The sequence below is a fragment of the Manis javanica genome, chromosome 1 (genome assembly GCF_040802235.1).
Source record: "Manis javanica isolate MJ-LG chromosome 1, MJ_LKY, whole genome shotgun sequence".
Lineage (NCBI taxonomy): Eukaryota > Metazoa > Chordata > Mammalia > Pholidota > Manidae > Manis > Manis javanica.
Genome location: NC_133156.1, coordinates 7507145 through 7527135, shown reverse-complemented (window position 1 = coordinate 7527135; position 19991 = coordinate 7507145). Strand labels below are relative to the sequence as shown.

Sequence of the window (19991 nt, the reverse complement as noted above, 5' to 3'; positions counted from 1 at the left end):
TCCTACATGGGAACAGATAAAACATTTTATTTTATTTTATTTTTATTTTATTTTTTTTCAGATAAAATATTTTAAATCAATACAGCTATCAAAATTATGCCTTTAAGGTATTAAGTATTTGGAGAACAGGATACTGTATAATTTTTTAAATTTCATTCTGGGCTAGAAATGAAAAATTGTTCTGTTACTAAGTTAACTGGAGGCCTTTCTTAATTTTCTTTGCCTTTAGTGGACTCATTGGGCGAAGCTGGGCTATGTTGTTTGCTAGTGGAGGCTTCAAGGTGAAACTCTATGACATTGAGCAGCAGCAGATAACAGACGCCTTGGAGAACATCGGGTAAGTTGGCCGGCACCATTGGGAGGGGCTGGAGTGGCTGTGCCACTCACTGGGCCTTGTCTATCATGTTCTCAAGGCTGTAAATATCTGTGGTTTCACCCTTCCATTTGATGGCCCATAGCAGTGGAGACATGAATCATGACTAAAGAAGGGGCTCAAATTGTGACAGAAGACTTGGGATTATAAAGATGTGTGATGAGGGTGAGGGACGCAGTGTGAACCTTAGGCTTCAGGCCTGACGGGGCTGATCACCCTCTCTCGCTGTGTCACCCAGGGCTAGAGGTCTGGGTTCCCACATTCTCTCTGGGCATACAAGCCAGCTTTCAGCATGTGACAGCCTGAGCTGTGTGGGCATCACGTTTTAGGAACAGAGGTTCTGAGGTTTGTTTTTACCTATTGATCTAATGATGGCAGGACCCAAACTAACTGTGATAACTGTAATGGCTCAAAGTATGAGCATAGATGAACTTACCAAATACTGAATGCTAAGGATGTGGAGGGCTGAGTTTTAGGGGTGATCACAGGAGGCAGAAGGAGACGGGAACAAAAGGGGAAAGCCGCGAGCGAGGGAGGTCAGAGATGGGAGGGCCAAACCTGTGCAGTGGGCTGGATGGTGAAAGTGCCCTTGTTCGTGGCACATCTCCCTAAGATGACTGTCACTGGACACAGTTCTGGCCCTAAGACGACTGTCACTGAATGCAGTTCTGACCATCTCAGACATGGTTTTGTTTAGGTGGTCATTATCCTTCTTTGGGGGATACCCATGAACATGTAACTTGAATTTGCATTTTCGTGTAATGCAAATATGCTCGCTTTATTGTTTGTTTTTGAAAAGACTAATGTATAGGCTATTATGTCAGGCTGTAGGCAATCAGAAAATTGTGTCCCTCAGTTCAGTTTTGTTGTGTAACAGATTGAGAACCTGAAACACAGATAGGTCAGGTTACTTCTCACATGTAGTGACATACATCCAGTGCCAAGATAAAATGTCAACCTAAAAAACAAAACAAAACAAACAAAACCCAGAAAATGAACAGCCACTATAAAGCTAAACACACACACCGCTGATGCTTTATTCTATACTGTTATGGAAGGAAGAAGAACTGGCATAAATACCTATTATGTTCCAGACATATGCTATTCACTAGGGATACAGAGATGAACAAGACAGATACAGTTCTATCCATCGAGGGGCTCATAGTCTAGTAATCCTACTATATTATCAGAGTAAATTCTGTGAGGCAGATGTTATTGCTATTATTATTATTTTAAGACTGTGAATGGTTAGTAACCTGCTTAAAGACAATATTCTAGCCCTAGCTCATCTGACATGTTAAGGGTAGGTCTGAGCATCTGTAGCATCCAGCTGTGCTATTTGTTTTATAGAGATTCTGGAAATACTTTTTTATAATTTTAATATATACAAAGAACAGATATTTTATGTTAGCTTATGAAGAATATAAAATGAACCATTCATTTGAACCTGCTACCCAATTTGAGATCTAGAATGTTATCAATACTCTGTGTGCACCTTTTGAATCTGATCACCCAGGCTTCCCACCAGATGTAACAAATATCCTTTATTTCGATGTACCATGACTTTGCCTAAAAAAAAAGTTTTACCATCTATATATATGCCTAAGCAATATATAGTTTAGTTTTACTTGTTTTGCGCTTTATAAAAATATTTTTGAGATTCATCCATGTTGTTTGCAGCTGTAGTACCTTTGTGTTCATTTCTATATAATACTCTACTGTGTAACTTTGCTACTATTTATTTATATTTTATTCTTCTGATGAACTTCTAGCTGTTTTCAGTTGGGGGCTATTCTACACAATGCTGCCATTAATATCCTTGTGTATGTCTCCTGGTACATCAGTGTAAGAGTGGCTACAGGGTACCTACCTCAGAGTGAGTTTGCTGGGTCTGTTTTTCCTTCTAGGATTCTGATTATATGTCTATTGAACCATTACTTTGATGACATGTGATATGGATCATCTCTTCATATGCTTAGTTGCCATTTGTATATCTCCTCTGAATTCTTTTTCTATTTCTTCTTTTTTTGATTAAATGGGGAGCCCTGAAAATTTTCCTTACTGTACTTGCTGGGACTCCCTGATGCATAAAAATTATTCTTATGCAATATCCTGTGGTTTTGTAAACAGACAGCCTTTAGAGATTCTGATTCACTATAGTTGGAAGTAGAAGTCTTCAAAAGTCTTTAGCTAAATTTTAAGCCTCAGTAAAAACAGCTCAAAAGCCATATGTTCTATTGTAATGCAGAAAAAAATAAATGTCTTGAGAGAACATACTAATTATAAAAAAGGAATTGAGAGTTATTTTCTCAGACTGAGTCAGAATGGTTTTAGAAGAGATCAGATGTGGTGCATAGCACACAAAGAACCTGATGTCTGGTTTAATGGAGGTGGTGTAGGAAGCAATAGGAAATATTTTATTGATGATGAAAAACCATTGAGGGTAAGACAGTTGTAAAGAACTTTAAGGAATTTATGGCATTCCTAAATAAAGAATATCACATTTGTTAAATTTACTGGGTTAAATTTATCTTTTCTTCCCACATTAAGTGGTTCATCTGAGTAAAAGCATAGCAAGCCCACTTTAGAAATGTTAGGTGGCAATAATACTAGGCCTCATATACTTAGGTGGCGATACTGACTTTTCAGTGGGCCTGGACTTCTAGTAGGTTCTCTGGGGTTAGTGTCTGTGGGAGATGGGTTTGCAGCTAAGAGATGTGAGTTCAAACTGCCCAGTATTGCAGGAGAGCATGCCCGAGTAGGAGGCCCCCGAGACCCTGAAAGGTCAGGCTTTCTGCTAGCCCAGCTTGGGCTCCAGACCGGCGGCTGGCCAGCTTCTCCGCTAAAGGCCAGACAGTAAATATATCAGGCTTTTTTTTCCAGGCCAAGTCTCTCCAGCCGCTGCTCCCGGTGGATTGAGAGCAGCCTTAGGTGGTACACGAACAAATCGGTGTGGCTGTGTTCCAATAAAACTTAATGGGTTAACACCAAACTTTGGGGTTCATATAATTTTCACAGGTCAGAAACTATTATCATTCTTTTGATTTTTTTTTTTGCAACCATTTAAAAATGTAAAAACCATTCTTGTCTTAGAGGCCATATAAAATCAGATGGCAAAGTTGATTGGTCAGCAGGCTATAGTTTGCTGACCTCTGCTCTATGCTTTTTGTTGTATTATCATTTCATCTTTTATTTTGTAAAGCCAATTCCAGCTCTGTTGTAACCAAGCAAAAACTCTAAGATTCCTAATTGAAAAGTTCTTTGTTCTAATTTTTAGGGTATTAGTTCTTAGGCCTTATTTTATAGGTGTATCATTACAGGTTTTGGCCACTTTTGAAGTCCTCTCAGGCATCAGGGGTACGTGGAGAAACTGTGAATAAGGTTTCTTCTTTCTTTTTCTTTTTTCTTTAGACCAGATTAAAAGCTTTCCTGTTATCCTACTATTTTGCTTAAGAGTTAATATTTCTTAATATTATTGGTAGCTAATTTGATTGAACTTTTAGATATTAGTCTAACATTTTTGAACCTAAGAACCAAAATAATTCATTACTATTAATAGCCTTATTACAAAAAAAATAAATGTACTAAATTCTTATGTATCTAAGACTTAAAAAGGGTACACAGATCTGTACTCAATAGCAGTAACTTTATTTTTATAGCTCACATACATTTAAGCTGAGTTAACTTAATCATGCAGAACTGGTTGTACCTCTTGAGCAGGAAGGAATTAGGGATCTTAAGGTGTCTTGTGACTGGCCACCCCTTTCTTCTTGATTTATCGCTAGCCAGTAGCTTCAGGAAAATCAGGTTGAGTAGTATCATGTTGCCCTCCTAAGGAGAACTCAATTTTTGGTTTTGGGACTTAAGTAAAGCCACCTGCTTCCTTTTCTTAAGTTACAAGATTTGCAAAGGTGCCGTTCCTGTACAGAGAAACCAAGTTAAGAGGATTGAGTGCAAATTTTATTTTTGTCAATATTTTGGTAAGGTAAGTTCTCAGTTTCAGAATTTTTTTCAGCCAGAAACAAATTATTGCTGCTTCCTCCAGTGAGAAAACTGTCAACCTGCAGATTAACAATGACTTAGTTCATGTCAGCAACACTGATCCTTGGCTGTAGTCTTCAGGAACCCAAGATTAATATGTCTCTGCCCATGTATTAGGCATAAGGTGTAAGTAGAACTAATTTTATCCTTCTGTTGAGAAGTATATACAGTGTCCTGACTGGGTTGAATGGACTAATGGGTGGAAGTAGTCTGTGTCCTGCAGGCACTCTCTTTTGACACTGCCTGTGGCCCTCATCTGTCACATGGGCTGTGAGCTCCGTGGGGACAGTCTTGCGCATTAGACCTCTCTTGTACCCCCCATTATCCACATGTTCCATGATGGCTGTGCTAGCCCTTACAGGTGCAAAAATAAGCAATGTGCACATTTTTTCTCCCCAGAGCCTGGAACATAATAGGCATGAGCTCAATATTTGTTTGAACTGAGTACTGGGAACCTTCTCTAGTGAAAGGGTAATTCTTCTGGCCGTATTTTGCATAGATTTTTTTCTGCTGTTTGCTCCATCCTTGTGGTCTGGCTCACTTCCACATTCACATTCTTTTGACCAGTTTGTAGTAGAAAATATCATGTGGTTGAAATTTCACTCCTTCCACATGAAAATTCTAAGTATGTTAGACCTATTAAACACTAATCTTCTTAAAGGAGTAGAAATGGTAATCTTGATTCTAAACTTGTGAAAATGAACTTAAACTGGGTGAAGGTGATTTTTAAAAAAATATTAAAAACATTAGAGGTTAAAGAAGCCATTATGATGGCCCATTCCATGCCAAGAGATCTGAGTGAACTTAAAAACAAAGATCAAGTAGAAGTTTGATATGGGCCCATAGATGAGGAGTGTTTTACTTACTGTGATTCCTGCACAGTGACAAGGCCGTTCTAGCCCTTGCGGACCAGGGCTCCCTGTTGTGGGCTGTATTGATGTGTCAGTGACCACCCCCACTGTGGCACAGAGAACAAGTCCCTTGTCCCTTGAGCCCCAATCTCTAATCACTGTCTCTTTGCAGATTCTCCGTTGTTATCTCTCTACCATCATAGATGGTCATTCTGGTACTCAAATCCACCTAAATATGAACCAGCTTTCTAAATAGACCAGGATTTAATAAAACACCAGAAGTGATCCCCGAAACCAGGGAGCTGCCTTCTACTCCATCTGCTAAGTACCTGAACTCCTTGTACCAGTAACTCTCTGGAGTTTTAAACTTGCCACCCACATCTCTGCACTGGCTTAAATATCTTGAATTCAGTTTTTGTCTGGATTCCTCTGAATTGCTCTGCTGTGGTTTGAAGGGGACTTTCAGTTTTCCTACATACTTTTGGCTAGGAGAGCTAAGTATTATCGACCCCACCCTTGTCTGCACACCTCTTCACAGGGACTTTGCTGCTCCTATCCCCTGACTCTAGGCTTGGCCACAGACTCACACTGGCCGTGGGGACGTTAGCAAACGTGCCCCAAGCCGAGGCCCTGGATGGTGCCTGGGCCATGAGAACTTGCCCTCCGTTCCTTCCGCATGCTCCAGCTTGTCAGTCAGCTCCATGTGGTCCACTAGAGACCTGTGGCCCAGCTGCTGGCCACTAGCCCACACCAGAACCAAGTGCGGGACAGAGGAGTGGAGCCATCCTGGGCCCGCAGGCCCTAGCTCACCTGCCATGTCACTGCAGCCGCCTGAGTGAGCCTGGCTGAGTCCAGCCAACATTACTAGGCCCCAGGACTGTAAGCCTAGGCTGGATGCATTTTGCGGTGAGATTGCTATCCTTTACTGACTCTAAGGTGTTTCTGGTTTTGTCTTTCTATAGTTGTCCTGCTACCATGCGAGTTCCACTGCCCTAGGAATGATGCGTGACTTCAGTCCCAATCCCTGTCTTAAAGAAACACCATGCATAACGTTTAAGGGAACACATTGGTTTATGTTTGGGCTGTGGCTGCTTTCACTCTACCAGGAGTCATTGCAGTAAAGACCAAATGACCTAATTATTTGCTGTGTTTCTCTCACCTCCAGGGAAGTAGAGCAGTGATTTATGAGGAATAATTAACATGCTTTAAGATTTCAGGAGAAGTTGAGCAGTTCTAGTCTAACTGATAGTGAGTGCTTTACTATCAGTTGAAATGTGAACGTGGACTGTCAAAACAAAAATTCAAGGCTGGGGAAAATATATGCCAGGTGGGAAAAAAAGTCAGTTCTATTTCTATATATTGACAACACATGGTTAGAAAATGCAATTTAAAAATTTGCCACAATTACCAAAAAATATAAGCGATCTAGGTATGAATGTGTAGGACATTCATGGAGACATTTTTTCAATTTTGTTGAAGGACAGTAAAGAAACTTAAATAAATAGACATTTACCCTGTTCCTGGGCAGGAACCTGTCTTCCTGGTTTAATTGCAACTCCACCAGGAGTCAGGTACAGGGGGGCCTAACTGCACTGCAAAGTTCAGGAGGGGTCTGAGGGCTTGTTGCTGAAAGTTCACACCAGTGAGCCACGGGTTCAGCTGGTCATTCAACCTGACTTATCTGTGTGTTCACAGATTGTGCTGTCATTTGGCTGTCATTACGACAGTTCAAATGATTGCTTCATTTCAATCATTAATTTTTTTTTCCAAACAGAAATAACTTTGCTTTACTGATATGTAGAAGTTAAATATGCTGATTGTACATTTAAGAAACTGGGGAGAATCAGAATCCTTTGACTGTCTCTGAATGGTAGGCTTATGGGGGACTCTTGCTGAGCAGTTTGGGGACCGATGCTTGTGACATGGTCTGGCCATGCTTCATGCACATGGACATACACAGAGCAGTGAAGGCAGGGCTATGAGGACTTACATGGTATTACGTGTGCAGACTCAGGAATGGTGTGAAACCTTCGTCTGGTCACTGCCTCCCTGTGAGGTCTCTGAGAATGACAAACAGGGAATCAAAGTACACTTTTATTAACTCGGTTAATGCGTGATGCTCCAGTGTAAACTTTGGTGAACTTGACAGACTTGAGGCTGACACAGGCCCTCTGCTCCCGAGTACTTCCCAGCCCGGCAAGTCCCAGTGTTGCACCAGTTTAACGGGAAGAGGACTTTTGAATGCCAGGCGAGGAAGGGGAGGAAGTCAGATCCTCAGTGGGACAGAGTTTGCTTTCTTTCTACAGTATATTGAAATCTGTCTACTTCACTGAGAGGTTTTCGAATGCAGATGTCCCGGGGCTTGGTGGTGGCCGGTGCAGCAGTGGCGGGAGACAGCATGCTGTGGGCAAGACGGGCCCTGGGCGAGCTGACCGTGGGCTCTGCTGGAAGGCATTCAGTGTCAAAAACAGCGTGCTGTCAGACCAAAGAAGTCTGGGCTGCTCTTTTTAATAAAAAGTTTGGTATTTTCCCCTTTCCCCCCACTTCAGAAACATTAAAGCAGATTTTTAGGGCCCACACAATATTCTCCTCAGGGGCTGGGCTGCGTTATGGACATGCCTTCCTGTACTGTCACGTGGCAGTGATGGATCCAAGACTGGGGCATCCGCTTAGCCCGTGTGTGTGCAGTTGGGGTGATGCCTCGGGCGCAGCGGATGGAACCAGGGCGGGCAGGGCTCTTTTCTTAGCCTCTGCCACCCTCCAGCTGTAGCTAATCAAGGGAAATGCCCAGAGGGTGTGTGTGTGTGTGTGTGTGTGTGTGTGTGTGTGTGTGTGTGTGTGTGTGTGTGTGTGTGTGTGTGTTTCTGTGAGTCTGTTGTGTCTATGAGTCTGTGTGTGTCTGTGTTTCTGTGAGATGTGTGTCTGTGTGTAAGTGTTTCTGTGAGTCGTGTGTATCTTTCTCTGTGTGAATGTCTGTGAGTCCGTGTGAGAGAGAGAGGGGAGAGGCGCTGAAGCAGGCACTCTTCCTTAGCGCCCTGCTGGCCCCGCCCATCAACCCCGCCCTCTGTGTACCGGGTGCTCTAACCTCCTCAGGGGTGGGGCGGCGGCGGACTCTCATCTGCCAGACTGTGCCGCCCGGCCGTCTCGACTCTCCAGCTTCCCTCCTCACGCGTGCCATCTGTCACATCTGGAATCTGTAGACTCTGACCCTGGCCAGGTCTTTTGGGAGACTTGCTTCTCATTGGCTTATTTTACCTGCACACTTAAATCTCAGCTTTCTCCACTCCAGTGAGTCATGATCTTATCACTTTGCCATGATTTTCCATATTCCAAAAAGTTAGGTCTTTTGTCCATTATATTCTCCTGATATCTTTGACCTTGTGGACCTATAGTTTTTCAAAAAGATTCCTTTAGTTTGGTTTTACTGAGGTTTCTGGAGGGAACAGAGATAAACACATGTGTTTTATCCACTATTTGTAATTGGAAGTCCAAGACCTAGATTATTACATATCAGTTGGAATGATACTAGCTAAAGTGATTTTCTGACTCATTCTCCAAAATCTACAAGCCGGTTAATTCCTTCATTGGTTTATTTTTGAATTCTTATTCATAGTGGAGTTCCTGCATGAATTTACCCTCTATACTTTCTGGAACACTCAAGTTTAAACATGATTTAAATGCCAGTTAAAGGAACCAGTCCTTTAAAAAGAAAACATATTGCCTTTATGTTTAATATTAAAAAAACCACATAATGTAAAATTTACCTTCTTTACCATTTTTAAGTGTATAGTTCAGTAGTGTTAAGTCTATTCCCATTGTGCAGTAAACTCCAGAACTTCTTCATCTTCCTGAATAACTCCCCTGCTGCCTTCTCCTCAGCCCTGGAAACTGCCTACTTTCTGTCTCTGTGCGTCAGGATGCTTCGGTGCCTCATGGAAGTTTATGCATACAACATTTGTCTGTTTTGACTGGCTTACTTCTTTTAGCATAATATCCTTAAAGTTCATCTATGCTGCAGCTTGCGCCAAGATTTCCTTCCTTTTTAAGACTGAATAGTGTTCCATTGTGTAGATAGATCACATTTTGTTTATCCATTAATCCAACGATGGACATTTGGGTTGCTTCTGCCCTTTGGCTGTTGTGAATAATGCTGCTATGAATGTGGATGCACCTGGAGTACCTGCTCTTACTTCTTGAATATATACCCAGAAGTAGGATTGCTGGGTCACATGGTGATTCCATTTTTAATTTTTTGAGGAGCTAGCATACCATTTTCTATAGCAGCTGTACTATTTTTTTACATTCCCCCGCCCCGAAAGTTCCCAGTGGTTTCAATTTCTCTGTTGTCTTTATCTTTTTACATGCTCCTTTTAAATAAAACTTCAAAAGTACAAATATAAAAAATTAAAAATAACCCAATGTTCTCTATAGTAATCATTATTAACATTTTCTCCAATTTTGAATACTCGAGTTAGGATGCAAATGTTTCGATTCCTAGTGCTAGGCTGACCTCTAGAGGTGAAACTGGTGTGCTGCAGCCCCTTCCTAATGTCCTCTGAACCCCATGATCTTAACTGTCAGGAGGGGTAGTGCCCCAGCAGTCTGGGGTTTTGTGAGCTGCTGAAAACCCGTCTTTTCCTGGTGTTTATGTACGTCTCCTACAAAGTTTGAGACGAAGCTCCTCTAAATTACTCAGTGAAAAATATCGCAACTAGTCTAACTGGGAAAAGACGTTGCCAAATGGCTGGGTTTGCTTGTGGGTTTGTGTGAAAGCTCCTCCCAACCCCTCACTGGTTTTCTGTGGGGATCCCCACACAGCGGCTGGAGTTTGCAGTCATCCTGTGGGTTAATGTGTGACGGCAACTTGCCCAGGGTGAGACAGGGCCCTGAGGCCAAATAACTCAGGAGAGTCTTCATCCGAAGTGTAACCTTCAGGAGGCCTCTGGCCGTGGCTGTCCAGCTGCTCTGGCTCTACGGGGCCCCCTCCTTCTCCCCTGGCAGGTCGAAAAAGAGTAGGTCATTGTAGGAACAAGAGGCTCTCTCTGTCCTCCCATTTATTTGATCTAATTTGACTCAGTACAGTGGGAGAAAGACCTGTATAGTTTGCCGCAGCCTCTGAAGGCTAAAGCAGGTGTTTCTGAGCACTCTGGCTGCTCAGGCGTAATTCCCTAACACGTGAAATGGTTAACCATCATGTTACCAGGCTGCGGCATTTGGAAATCCCGGCTGAGCTCTGTAGTAAATGGTTGTGTGAGGTTGGCGGTTAAAAGAACTTTGTGGGATAGGTGGTTGTTAATTCTTGATGGTAGAGATATGGAGATGTTTATTATTCTTTGTACATTTAAAAATTTTCTTGAAATAAATTATGAAAAGAAACTTGTTCTAGAAAAGGAACAGGGAAACCAAATTACATTTCTTACTCATTCCTCTGTAATAGCAAATGCTTGAATTGAACTAAAGTGACTTTTCTGTTTGTTTAGTAGCTACAAGCAGTTCTTCAGGGAGCTGAGCGTTTGTATTATGGTTATATTTATGGGCAGTGTAGTTAACTTTACCAGTGTTATTGGTTCCTAGGCTTAGCCATAGCTGCAGGTCTAATGTATATAAACCACATAGTTCAAAACTGAGCAGTTTAGATGTGTTGTAATTTCCTTCAACCAGTATTCCCATGTAATCCCTCAACAGAGCAGATGCTCGGCCCCTTCACACTGTACAGGATAGAAGTACTCAGATCACATCTGTTGCTGGAGCTCTGTTGTGAGACTCTCCAGGGAGGAATAGATACAGGAAGTTCTCCCTGCAGCTACCACCCTCTGCAGAGACGGGGCCTTGTTCCAGGGACAGCCGAGCTCCTGGTAGTCAGACCACAGCTCTGGTGACTCGTGGCTGTTTTGCAGCAGGTCCTTGTTAAGGGTCTGTCCCCTCTGAAAGCCACCCTTGCGGTGAGTCCTCCCCTGCTGTGCATCTCCTCCTGCCCTCCACCAGCCCACTCCACGGCTCTTCATTCCAGACTGTGCACTAGGATGAGCCGGTGACTGGCTGTGTACCACTGGCTGGAACAGGCCAGAGGCCAGCCTGTGCGCATCTGCCTTCATTTCAGCTTCCTACCCTGCGTTCAGCATCCAGAAACTACAGTATTTGGCCTGCAGGTGACCCAGCCTGGTTCTCCTGTTGGTAAATGAAATTCTGAAAGGAGATGGTAGTTTGTTGGGTGTACCAGGGCTCCCCAGAGAAAATAGGAACCCTGTGGCCTAGGTTCAGGCTCACCAGGCTGGGACTCGGGTGTTGGGCAGCATTCATGGGAGAGGAAGTGCCTGCAAGCTCCTCTGTTTCTGTTCTCTTTAGTACATTGGGTACCTTGAATCTCCAGCTTTTAAGCCAATAAACGGTGCCAGTTAATCCTATAAATAAATCCTACCAGATAAATTTTTTTAAATGAGTGGTTTAGTAGGAAGTATAAGTGGTGCCTGTTAAATATGATTAAGACAAAGCGTCAGAAGACTGGCTGTGGTCTGTGATGCTCCCGACAGCTTTACGTCCCCGAGTGAGTCTGTAGCCAGTTTGGGCCTCAATTTCTGTAGCATAAAAACGAGCAAGCTAGACAAAATTAAAAAAGAAATATTCTTTGTGTTTTGATGCATTTTATATGTATCTAGTTTTTTAAAAATTTTATTTTGGTATCATTAATCTACAATTACATGAAGGGCATTATGTTTACTAGGCTCCCCCCTTCACCAAGTCCCCCCCACATCCCTGTTCACAGTCACTGTCCATCAACATAGTAAGATGCTGTAAAATCACTACTTGTCTTCTCTGTGTTGCACAGTCCTCCCCGTACCCCCCACACACTATACATGCTAATCGTAATGCCCCCTTTCTTTTTTTCCCACCCTTATCCCTCCCTTCCCACCCATCCTCCCCAGTCCCTTTCCCTTTGGTAACTATTAGTCCATTCTTGGGTTCTGTGATTCTGCTGCTGTTTTGTTCCTTCAGTTTTCTTTTGTTCGTATACTCCACATATGAGTGAAATCATTTGGTACTTGTCTTTCTCCGCCTGGCTTATTTCATTGAGCATAATACCCTCTAGCTCCATCCATGTTGTTGCGAATGGTAGGATTTGTTTTTTTCTTATGGCTGAGTAATATTCCATTGTGTATATGTACCACATCTTCTTTATCCATTCATCTACTGATGGACATTTAGGTTGCTTCCATATCTTGCTATTGTAAATAGTGCAGCGATAAACATAGGGGGGCATCTGTCTTTTTCAAACTGGAGTGCTGCATTCTTGGGGTAAATTCCTAGAAGTGGAATTCCGGAGTCAAATGGTATTTCTATTTTGAGCATTTTGAGGAACCTCCATACTGCTTTCTGCGATGGTTGAACTAATTTACATTCCCACCAGCAGTGTAGGAGGGTTCCCCTTTCTCCACAACCTCGCCAACATTTGTTGTTGTTTGTCTTTTCTATGATGGCGATCCTTAGTGGTGTGAGGTGATATCTCATTGTGGTTTTAATTTGCATTTCTCTGATGACAAGCAATGTGGAGCATCTTTTCATGTGTCTGTTGGCCATCTGAATTTCTTCTTTAGAGAACTGTCTATTCAGTTCCTCTGCCCATTTTTTAATTGGGTTGTTTGCTTTTTGTTTTTTGAGGTGTGTGAGCTCTTTATATATTTTGGATGTCAACCCTTTATCGGATCTGTCATTTATGAATATATTCTCCCATACTGTAGGATACCTTTTTGTTCTATTGATGGTGTCCTTTGCTGTACAGAAGCTTTTCAGCTTGATATAGTCCCACTTGTTCATTTTTGAGTTTGTTTCCCTTGCCCGGGGAGATATGTTCAAGAAGAAGTCACTCATGTTTATGTCTAAGAGATTTTTGCCAGGTTTTTTTCTAAGAGTTTTATGGTTTCATGACTTACATTCAAGTCTTTGATCCATTTCGAATTTACTTTTGTGTATGGGGTTAGGCAGTGATCCAGTTTCATTCTCTTACATGTAGCTGTCCAGTTTTGCCAGCACCATCTTTTGAAGAGACTGTCATTTCCCCATTGTATATCCATGGCTCCTTTATCGAATATTAGTTGACCATATATGTTTGGGTTAATGTTTGGAGTCTCTATTCTGTTCCATTGGTCTGTGGCTCTGTTCTTGTGCCAGTACCAAATTGTCTTGATTACTGTGGCTATGTAGTAGAGCTTGAAGTTGGGGAGTAAGATCCCCCCAACTTTATTCTTCCTTCTCAGGATTGCTTTAGCTATTCGGGGTCTTTGGTGTTTCCATATGAATTTTTGAACTATTTGTTCCAGTTCATTGAAGAATGCTGTTGGTAGTGTGATAGGGATTGCATCGAATCTGTATATTGCTTTGGGCAGGATGGCCATTTTGATGATATTAATTTTTCCTAGCCAGGAGCATGGGATGAGTTTCCATTTGTTAGTGACCTCTTTAATTTCTCTTGAGTGTCTTATACTTTTCATGGTATAGGTCTTTCACTTCCTTGGTTAGGTTTATTCCTAGGTATTTTATTCTTTTTGATGCTATTGTGAATGGAATTGTCTTCCTGATTTCTCTTTCTATTAGTTTATTGTTAGTGTATAGGAAAGCCACAGATTTCTGTGTGTTAATTTTGTATCCTGCAACTTTGCTGAATTCCGATATTAGTTCTAGTAGTTTCGAAATGGAGTCTTTAGGGTTTTTTATGTACAATATCATGTCTTCTGCAAATAGTGACAGTTTGACTTCTTCTTTACCAATCTGGATTCCTTGTATTTCTTTGTTTTGTCTAATTGCCATGGCTAGGACCTCCAGTACTATGTTAAATAACACTGGGGAGAGTGGGCATCCCTGTCTTGTTCCCAGTCTCAGAGGAAAAGCTTTCAGTCTCTCGCTGTTCAGTCTGATGTTGGCTGTGGGTTTATCATATATGGCCTTTATTATGTTGAGGTACTTGCCCTCTATACCCATTTTGTTGAGAGTTTTTATCATGAATGGATGTTGAATTTTTTTGAATGCTTTTTCAGCATCTATGGAGATGATCATGTGGTTTTTGTCCTTTTTGTTGATGTGGTGGATGATGTTGATGGATTTCGAATGTTGTACCATCCTTGCATCCCTGGGATGAATCCCACTTAGTCATGGTGTATGATCCTTTTTATGTATTTTTGAGTTCGGTTTGCTAATATTTTGTTGAGTATTTTTGCATCTACGTTCATAAGGGATATTGGTCTGTAGTTTTCTTTTTTGGTGGGGTCTTTGCCTGGTTTTGGTATTAGGGTGATGTTGGCTTCATAGAATGAGTTTGGGAGTATTCCCTCCTCTTCTATTTTTTGGAACACTTTAAGGAGTATGGGTATTAGGTCTTCTCTGTATGTCTGATAAAATTCCAAGGTAAATCCATCTGGCCCTGGGGTTTTATTCTTGGGTAGTTTTTGAGTACCGCTCCAATTTCGTTGCTGGTAATTGGTCTGTTTAGATTTTCTGTTTCTGTATCTAGTTGTTTTTAAGGCTGGATTCAGGTAGATTCAGACAACATATATGTGTATATATATATATTTTTTTAATGTGCTGTATTTTTTTTTTTCAAATGGTCAAAACTGGGAAAAAAAAGAGTAGGCCTTCACAGCAGTTACCCTAAAAATCGGTAACGTTTTTCTTTTCTGCATATATGAACAAGAACTATGATGTAATCAATTAACAATTGGGCATTGTAAATTTATTTGCATAGTGGAGGTTATATTCATATTGAATAATATATCATCATTATTAAAGTGAAGATGGCCAGTATTTCCCTTTTCTCATGAAATTGAAAAAGCACATAATATCTGGGAATATTAGACTTTAAAGCAACAGTCCAGAGTTTGGTTTTTGGGAATTTAACTACCCTGAAGATCGTTTCCACTTCAAAATACTTAAAATTATTGAGTAAATGTATAGTTTAGAGTTTGTTTGTAGTATATAGCTGAGCAGGCAAGAAAGTAGTGGGAATTCTCAGAGACCTAATTTGGGAACACAGATCCCAAGAGATGTGTGAAAGCTACAGCTGCTTTAAGAGTATTTGCTAATCTTGCTTTGGTTCAAACAGCAAACCTTAGTCTTTGGGAAACTGGAGACCCCTGGGTGAAGCTGTAATTCAAAGGGCCACATTGTTAGTGAAAGAAGATGCAGGAAGAAAATAATGCATACATGGAGCCTTGTCGGTCTTGGTCTTGATTCTAGTGGAGAGGAGAAAGTTTCTCTGAGAATTGCAAACTGTAAACCAGCCCTCTTAGAGTTTTGGAACCCAAATTCTTACTATCTGTGTGGTTGTAAAACCCCATGCCAAGAATTCAAATTGGTCTCTCAGCTAGTAGTGCCTCTGAATGCCTGTCAGAAGCGAAATGGATCTGATCTCCAGAATAATGTACCTTAAACCCAAGGCTCAGAGAGTTCCCGCAGCTAGAGTTCAGTGAACATCTGCTCACAACCCCAAATCACAGGACACACGAGAGACAAGTTATCATGAGTGTAGTGAATGGGAAGGCAGATCTGAAGACTATTTAGCATGTAACTCAGGAGATAAGCAGATGGAAAATATGAAAAAGTAGTTAAGGTAGATGGAGGAAAGAGAGAATGCCTGACATACATCTCTCTTTAGAGCCTGGAAGATTCAGAGGGAACAGGAAAATAAGCAACTTACAAAGATACAATGGTTGGGAGTTCATGTCAGCTAAAGACGCAAATCCTTATATTCTGGAAGAACAGTGTCCCGAATCAGAGAAATAAAAAGTATCATACATCATAGGGAAACTTTAAAACACCGGGGAGCACGGGAAAAGTCTTCAAAGCAGCCCGAAGGAGAAAACACAAACTTCCTAGGGAAGGATGACAGATGGGTTGACAACATACCTCTCAGCAGTGGGTGGGACTCAGACTTGAGTGACATAATCAAAGCGCAAAGCCAGACAGACCCGGTCACCTCCCTCGGCCGCTCTCCTGCCAGGTCCTCTCTGTTGTGTCAGCACCATTTGGGCGGCACTTATACAGGAATTCTCTATATGTTGCATATTCTATTCAGAAAGGTTTTTTTTGAACACGTGTGGTTGGCAGAATAATGGCTCCCTGAGGTCTGTGTCCTGATCCCTGGGACCTGCGAGTCTGTTACCTGATGCCACAAAGAGACTTTGCGGGTGTGACTAAGATAAGGATATGAAAATGGGAAGATTACTTGGGTTGGCCAGCATGATGGAAAGGGAGAGGGTCCTAGTAGGAGAGTCGGGGGAGATGATGGCAGCGCAGCGTCGCTGTGAGGAGGTTGCTGGCTGCAAGTGAGGAGGGGACAAACCCAGGAAACGGGCGCCTCTGGAGCTAAAAAAGGCCAGTCCGCGTTAGGCCCTCCAGCCTCAGGAGGACCCACCTTGCCGACACACCTGTGGGAGTCCTGGAGCTTCCTGAGCCCTGGAGCTGTGAGATAATATGTGTGTATTGTTTAAACCCCTAAGCTTGTGGTAATTTGTTACAGAAGCAATAGTAAGCAAATACGACAGCTTTATTGAGATGCAATCGACTTGTTTAGTGTATCCAACTAAATGGTTTAAAGCAGTATATTTACAGAGTTGTGTAAATCAAAATTTTTGGAAGAGGGATCAGAAATGTGAAGTGAAAAATGATCTTTGGATCAGGTGTGCTCTCCTTGCTGCGATAATTTGAATAAAGAACAGACTGTGTTCAGAGAGGTTTGCTGGGTGTTACTGATGCAAGATCACAGGAATCTCTAGGACTAGGAAACTTGGGCTTTTCCTTTTTATCTTAGCAGGGTGGCCATTTCTTGTAACCCTTTTACTATATTTCCCTCTGTGGTATATAAAATATCTATCTGCTGGCACTTAACTGAACTCAGATCTTTCTTAATTTTAGCCATCACACTTATACATCTTAAGCTTCCAATGTGTTGCAAGATACCACACAATGCTCTTTACAACCAATACAAACTTGAGGAACTGGCTGAGAAACAGACTTTGTTCTGTATATTTTCATTAACTAACTTTATAAGCCTCTACTTCAGGAATCTGTTCTATGTAAAACTTTTTGCTACCGCCTGCTCACTGGCAAAGTAGTCAGGGCCTTCAGCTCCCAGCACTGGTTGTGTGTGTGGTCAGACCCGAGCAAGGACCTCTGCACATTCGCCCTTAACATCCTCCAAAACAAGGCAGCCATTCTCTAGCCCTGTTTGAAGCTAGATTTTTTAAGCTAATATATCCCAGATCTTCCACATTATTTATATGATGAAAATCTCATAGATTCTCCCTGCCCTTTAAAAAAGTGTAAGCCCAGATCCCTTGTGTGGTGATGACCTGCAGTGGCTTTTTATCTCTGCTGACCCTGAGGCAGGAGAGACTTTGAATATGCCTGATCATTTGTCATGAAACTTTTTATTAAAGATAATAAAGACATCTTATTTCTATTTCAGCATATCTTTTTTTTTTTGCAGTTAACAACAGCAAGAAAGTTTTTCTTCCTCAATTTATAGCTAAAATGAAATATAAAATGCATAGCTTTGAGAGAAAAAATCAAAACAACAAATGAGCAGCCTGGACATACGGAGCTGCCCCATACTCAGAGGCATATTCCTGTCTGACATAAGTGATCTCAGGAGCAGCAGTGTAGGCAAGGCCTGTCTTAGACAATGAAGCAAAATGAGACAAAGCAAGAGCATGTCATACATTTTTCTAAGCATAGACAAGGTCACTGTCGACCACAGCTACAGAACACACCTCTCTTGGCCCAAATGAATGATTCCTATTTCTTTGCCCATTGCAGTTTATATTCAGTCTAGTCCCCATCCGGTATTCATCAGAATTAAAGCAGTGACTGCAGAACATTAACTCAGCATGGAGCCCTTTTGAGTGCGGAGTCTGTGTGGCTGCACAGCACACATACCACTAAGCCAGCCGGTCCTGATTGTAAGATACCTTCTTTCAACCCTTCTCCCCAGGACTTACCAAGGATGAGGATCAAAAACTGCTTTTCAATTTTACCTCCCCCATGGGTCTTGTTTCATACTAAAATTTTTAAAAATTGTGGTAAAATACACATAACATAAAATTTACTAACTTAATTTTTAAGTGTAAAGTTCAGTGATATAAATACATTCATATTGTTGCACAACCATCCATCTCTATAACTCTTTTCATCTTGCAAACTGTAACTCTATACCCATTAAACAACAATTTCCCTCCAGCCCCTGGCAGCCACCTCTGTCTCTGTGAATCTGACTTCTCTAGGGACCTCATATCAATGGAATCATACACTGCTTGTCTTTTTGTGACTGGCTTATTTCACTTCAGCATAATGTCCTGAAGGTTTTATCCATGTTCTAGCCTATGCCAGAATTTCCTTCCCTTTTAAGGCTGAATAATATTCCTTTTTATGTATAGACAATGTTTTGTTTATCCATTCAACCGTCTATGGGCATTCGGGTTGCTTCCATCTTTTGGCTTTTGTGAACAATGCTGCTGTGAACATGGCCACACAAGTATCTGTTTGACTCCCTGCTTTCAAATTTTGGGGGTATATACCCTGAGGTGGAATTGCTGGATCATATGGTACTTCTTTCTTTAACTTTTTGAGAAACCAACAAACTGTTTACCATGGTGAACATGTTTTACATTCTTGTCAACTCTGTACAAGGGTTCCAATTTCTCCACTGACACTTGGTTTATTTTCTGTTCTTGTGTTATAGTAGCCATCCTAATGGACACCTAATAGGTAAAGTGGCATGGTATTGGGTTTCGATTTGCATTTCCCTCCTGATTAAAGATGTTGACCTTTTCTTTTAAATTTGTTTTTGAATCCTCACAGTAATCACTCTCTACTTCTTTCTAGAAAAGAGATGAAATTGCTGGAGCAGTCCGGTTACCTGAAAGGCTCCTTGGGTGCTGAAGAGCAGCTGTCACTCATCAGTGCTTGTTGGAATATCCAAGAAGCAGTAGAGGGCGCTGTGCACATTCAGGTGAGCTAAGGACGCTGTACTCAAGTCTGCAAGGGCTTGAAATTGTCTTCCAACCCCGATCGGGGAAGATAAGAAGCAGTTGGAAGGTGTGGACATTTTGTACCTTGAAAGTCAGAATTATGTTTTATGTGATAGAAAGCATCGTCCTCAAAACACATCCTCTCCTCTATGGGCACTCGACAAACTACTGTGATAATGTTGTCTTTCAGAGGTGTTAGATTTTCGAGCAAAAATAGATTTTCTGGACGGCTAGCACTATTTTGTTCTATCGTCTTATTGAATGAGGGATTATGTTCTTGGTCTCATTTATAGTTGGGTAAAAGATTAAAGACATCACCTAAAGAGATCCTTTTATTTCTTGTATCATTTACATTTAGCCTTTCCAACAATTTCACTTAAAAAAGAGCTCATCAGGGGCACTGTTTGCACAGCTGTATAAGCTCCAGGCAGAGCTGGGGCGCAGAGGGAGGGTGCTCCTCCCAGAGTCATCACTCCTGGAGCTCTTGTGTCTATGCAAAGCTCCTGCCCCTATGTAAGAACCCCAAGGTATAAATTAGTCTTTGAAATTTGTACTTACTGCCACAAAGGGTTAAGGAAATCTACCTAAAACTAGGGAGCATCTCTCCTTCTTGATATCAGTCCATGATAGTTTGTGTTCCAAGACTTGTACATTTGTTTATTCAGTGTTGCACATTTCACTTTGTTACTGTGATGATATTCTAGCCAAGGA

The 19991-nt window shown here is 41.6% G+C and overlaps 1 protein-coding gene across 2 annotated transcripts in view; it reads left to right on the top strand.

The window, feature by feature from the left end:
- The window catches only part of CRYL1 (crystallin lambda 1), a 144175-nt gene that overhangs the window by 25013 nt on the left and 99171 nt on the right, over positions 1–19991 (top strand). For both annotated transcript variants that reach the window (XM_037017180.2, XM_037017181.2), the window contains 2 exons: positions 230–337; positions 19135–19261. In XM_037017180.2, the coding sequence (XP_036873075.2) occupies positions 230–337; positions 19135–19261 (235 nt within the window). The remainder of the gene's footprint in view (positions 1–229; positions 338–19134; positions 19262–19991) is intronic.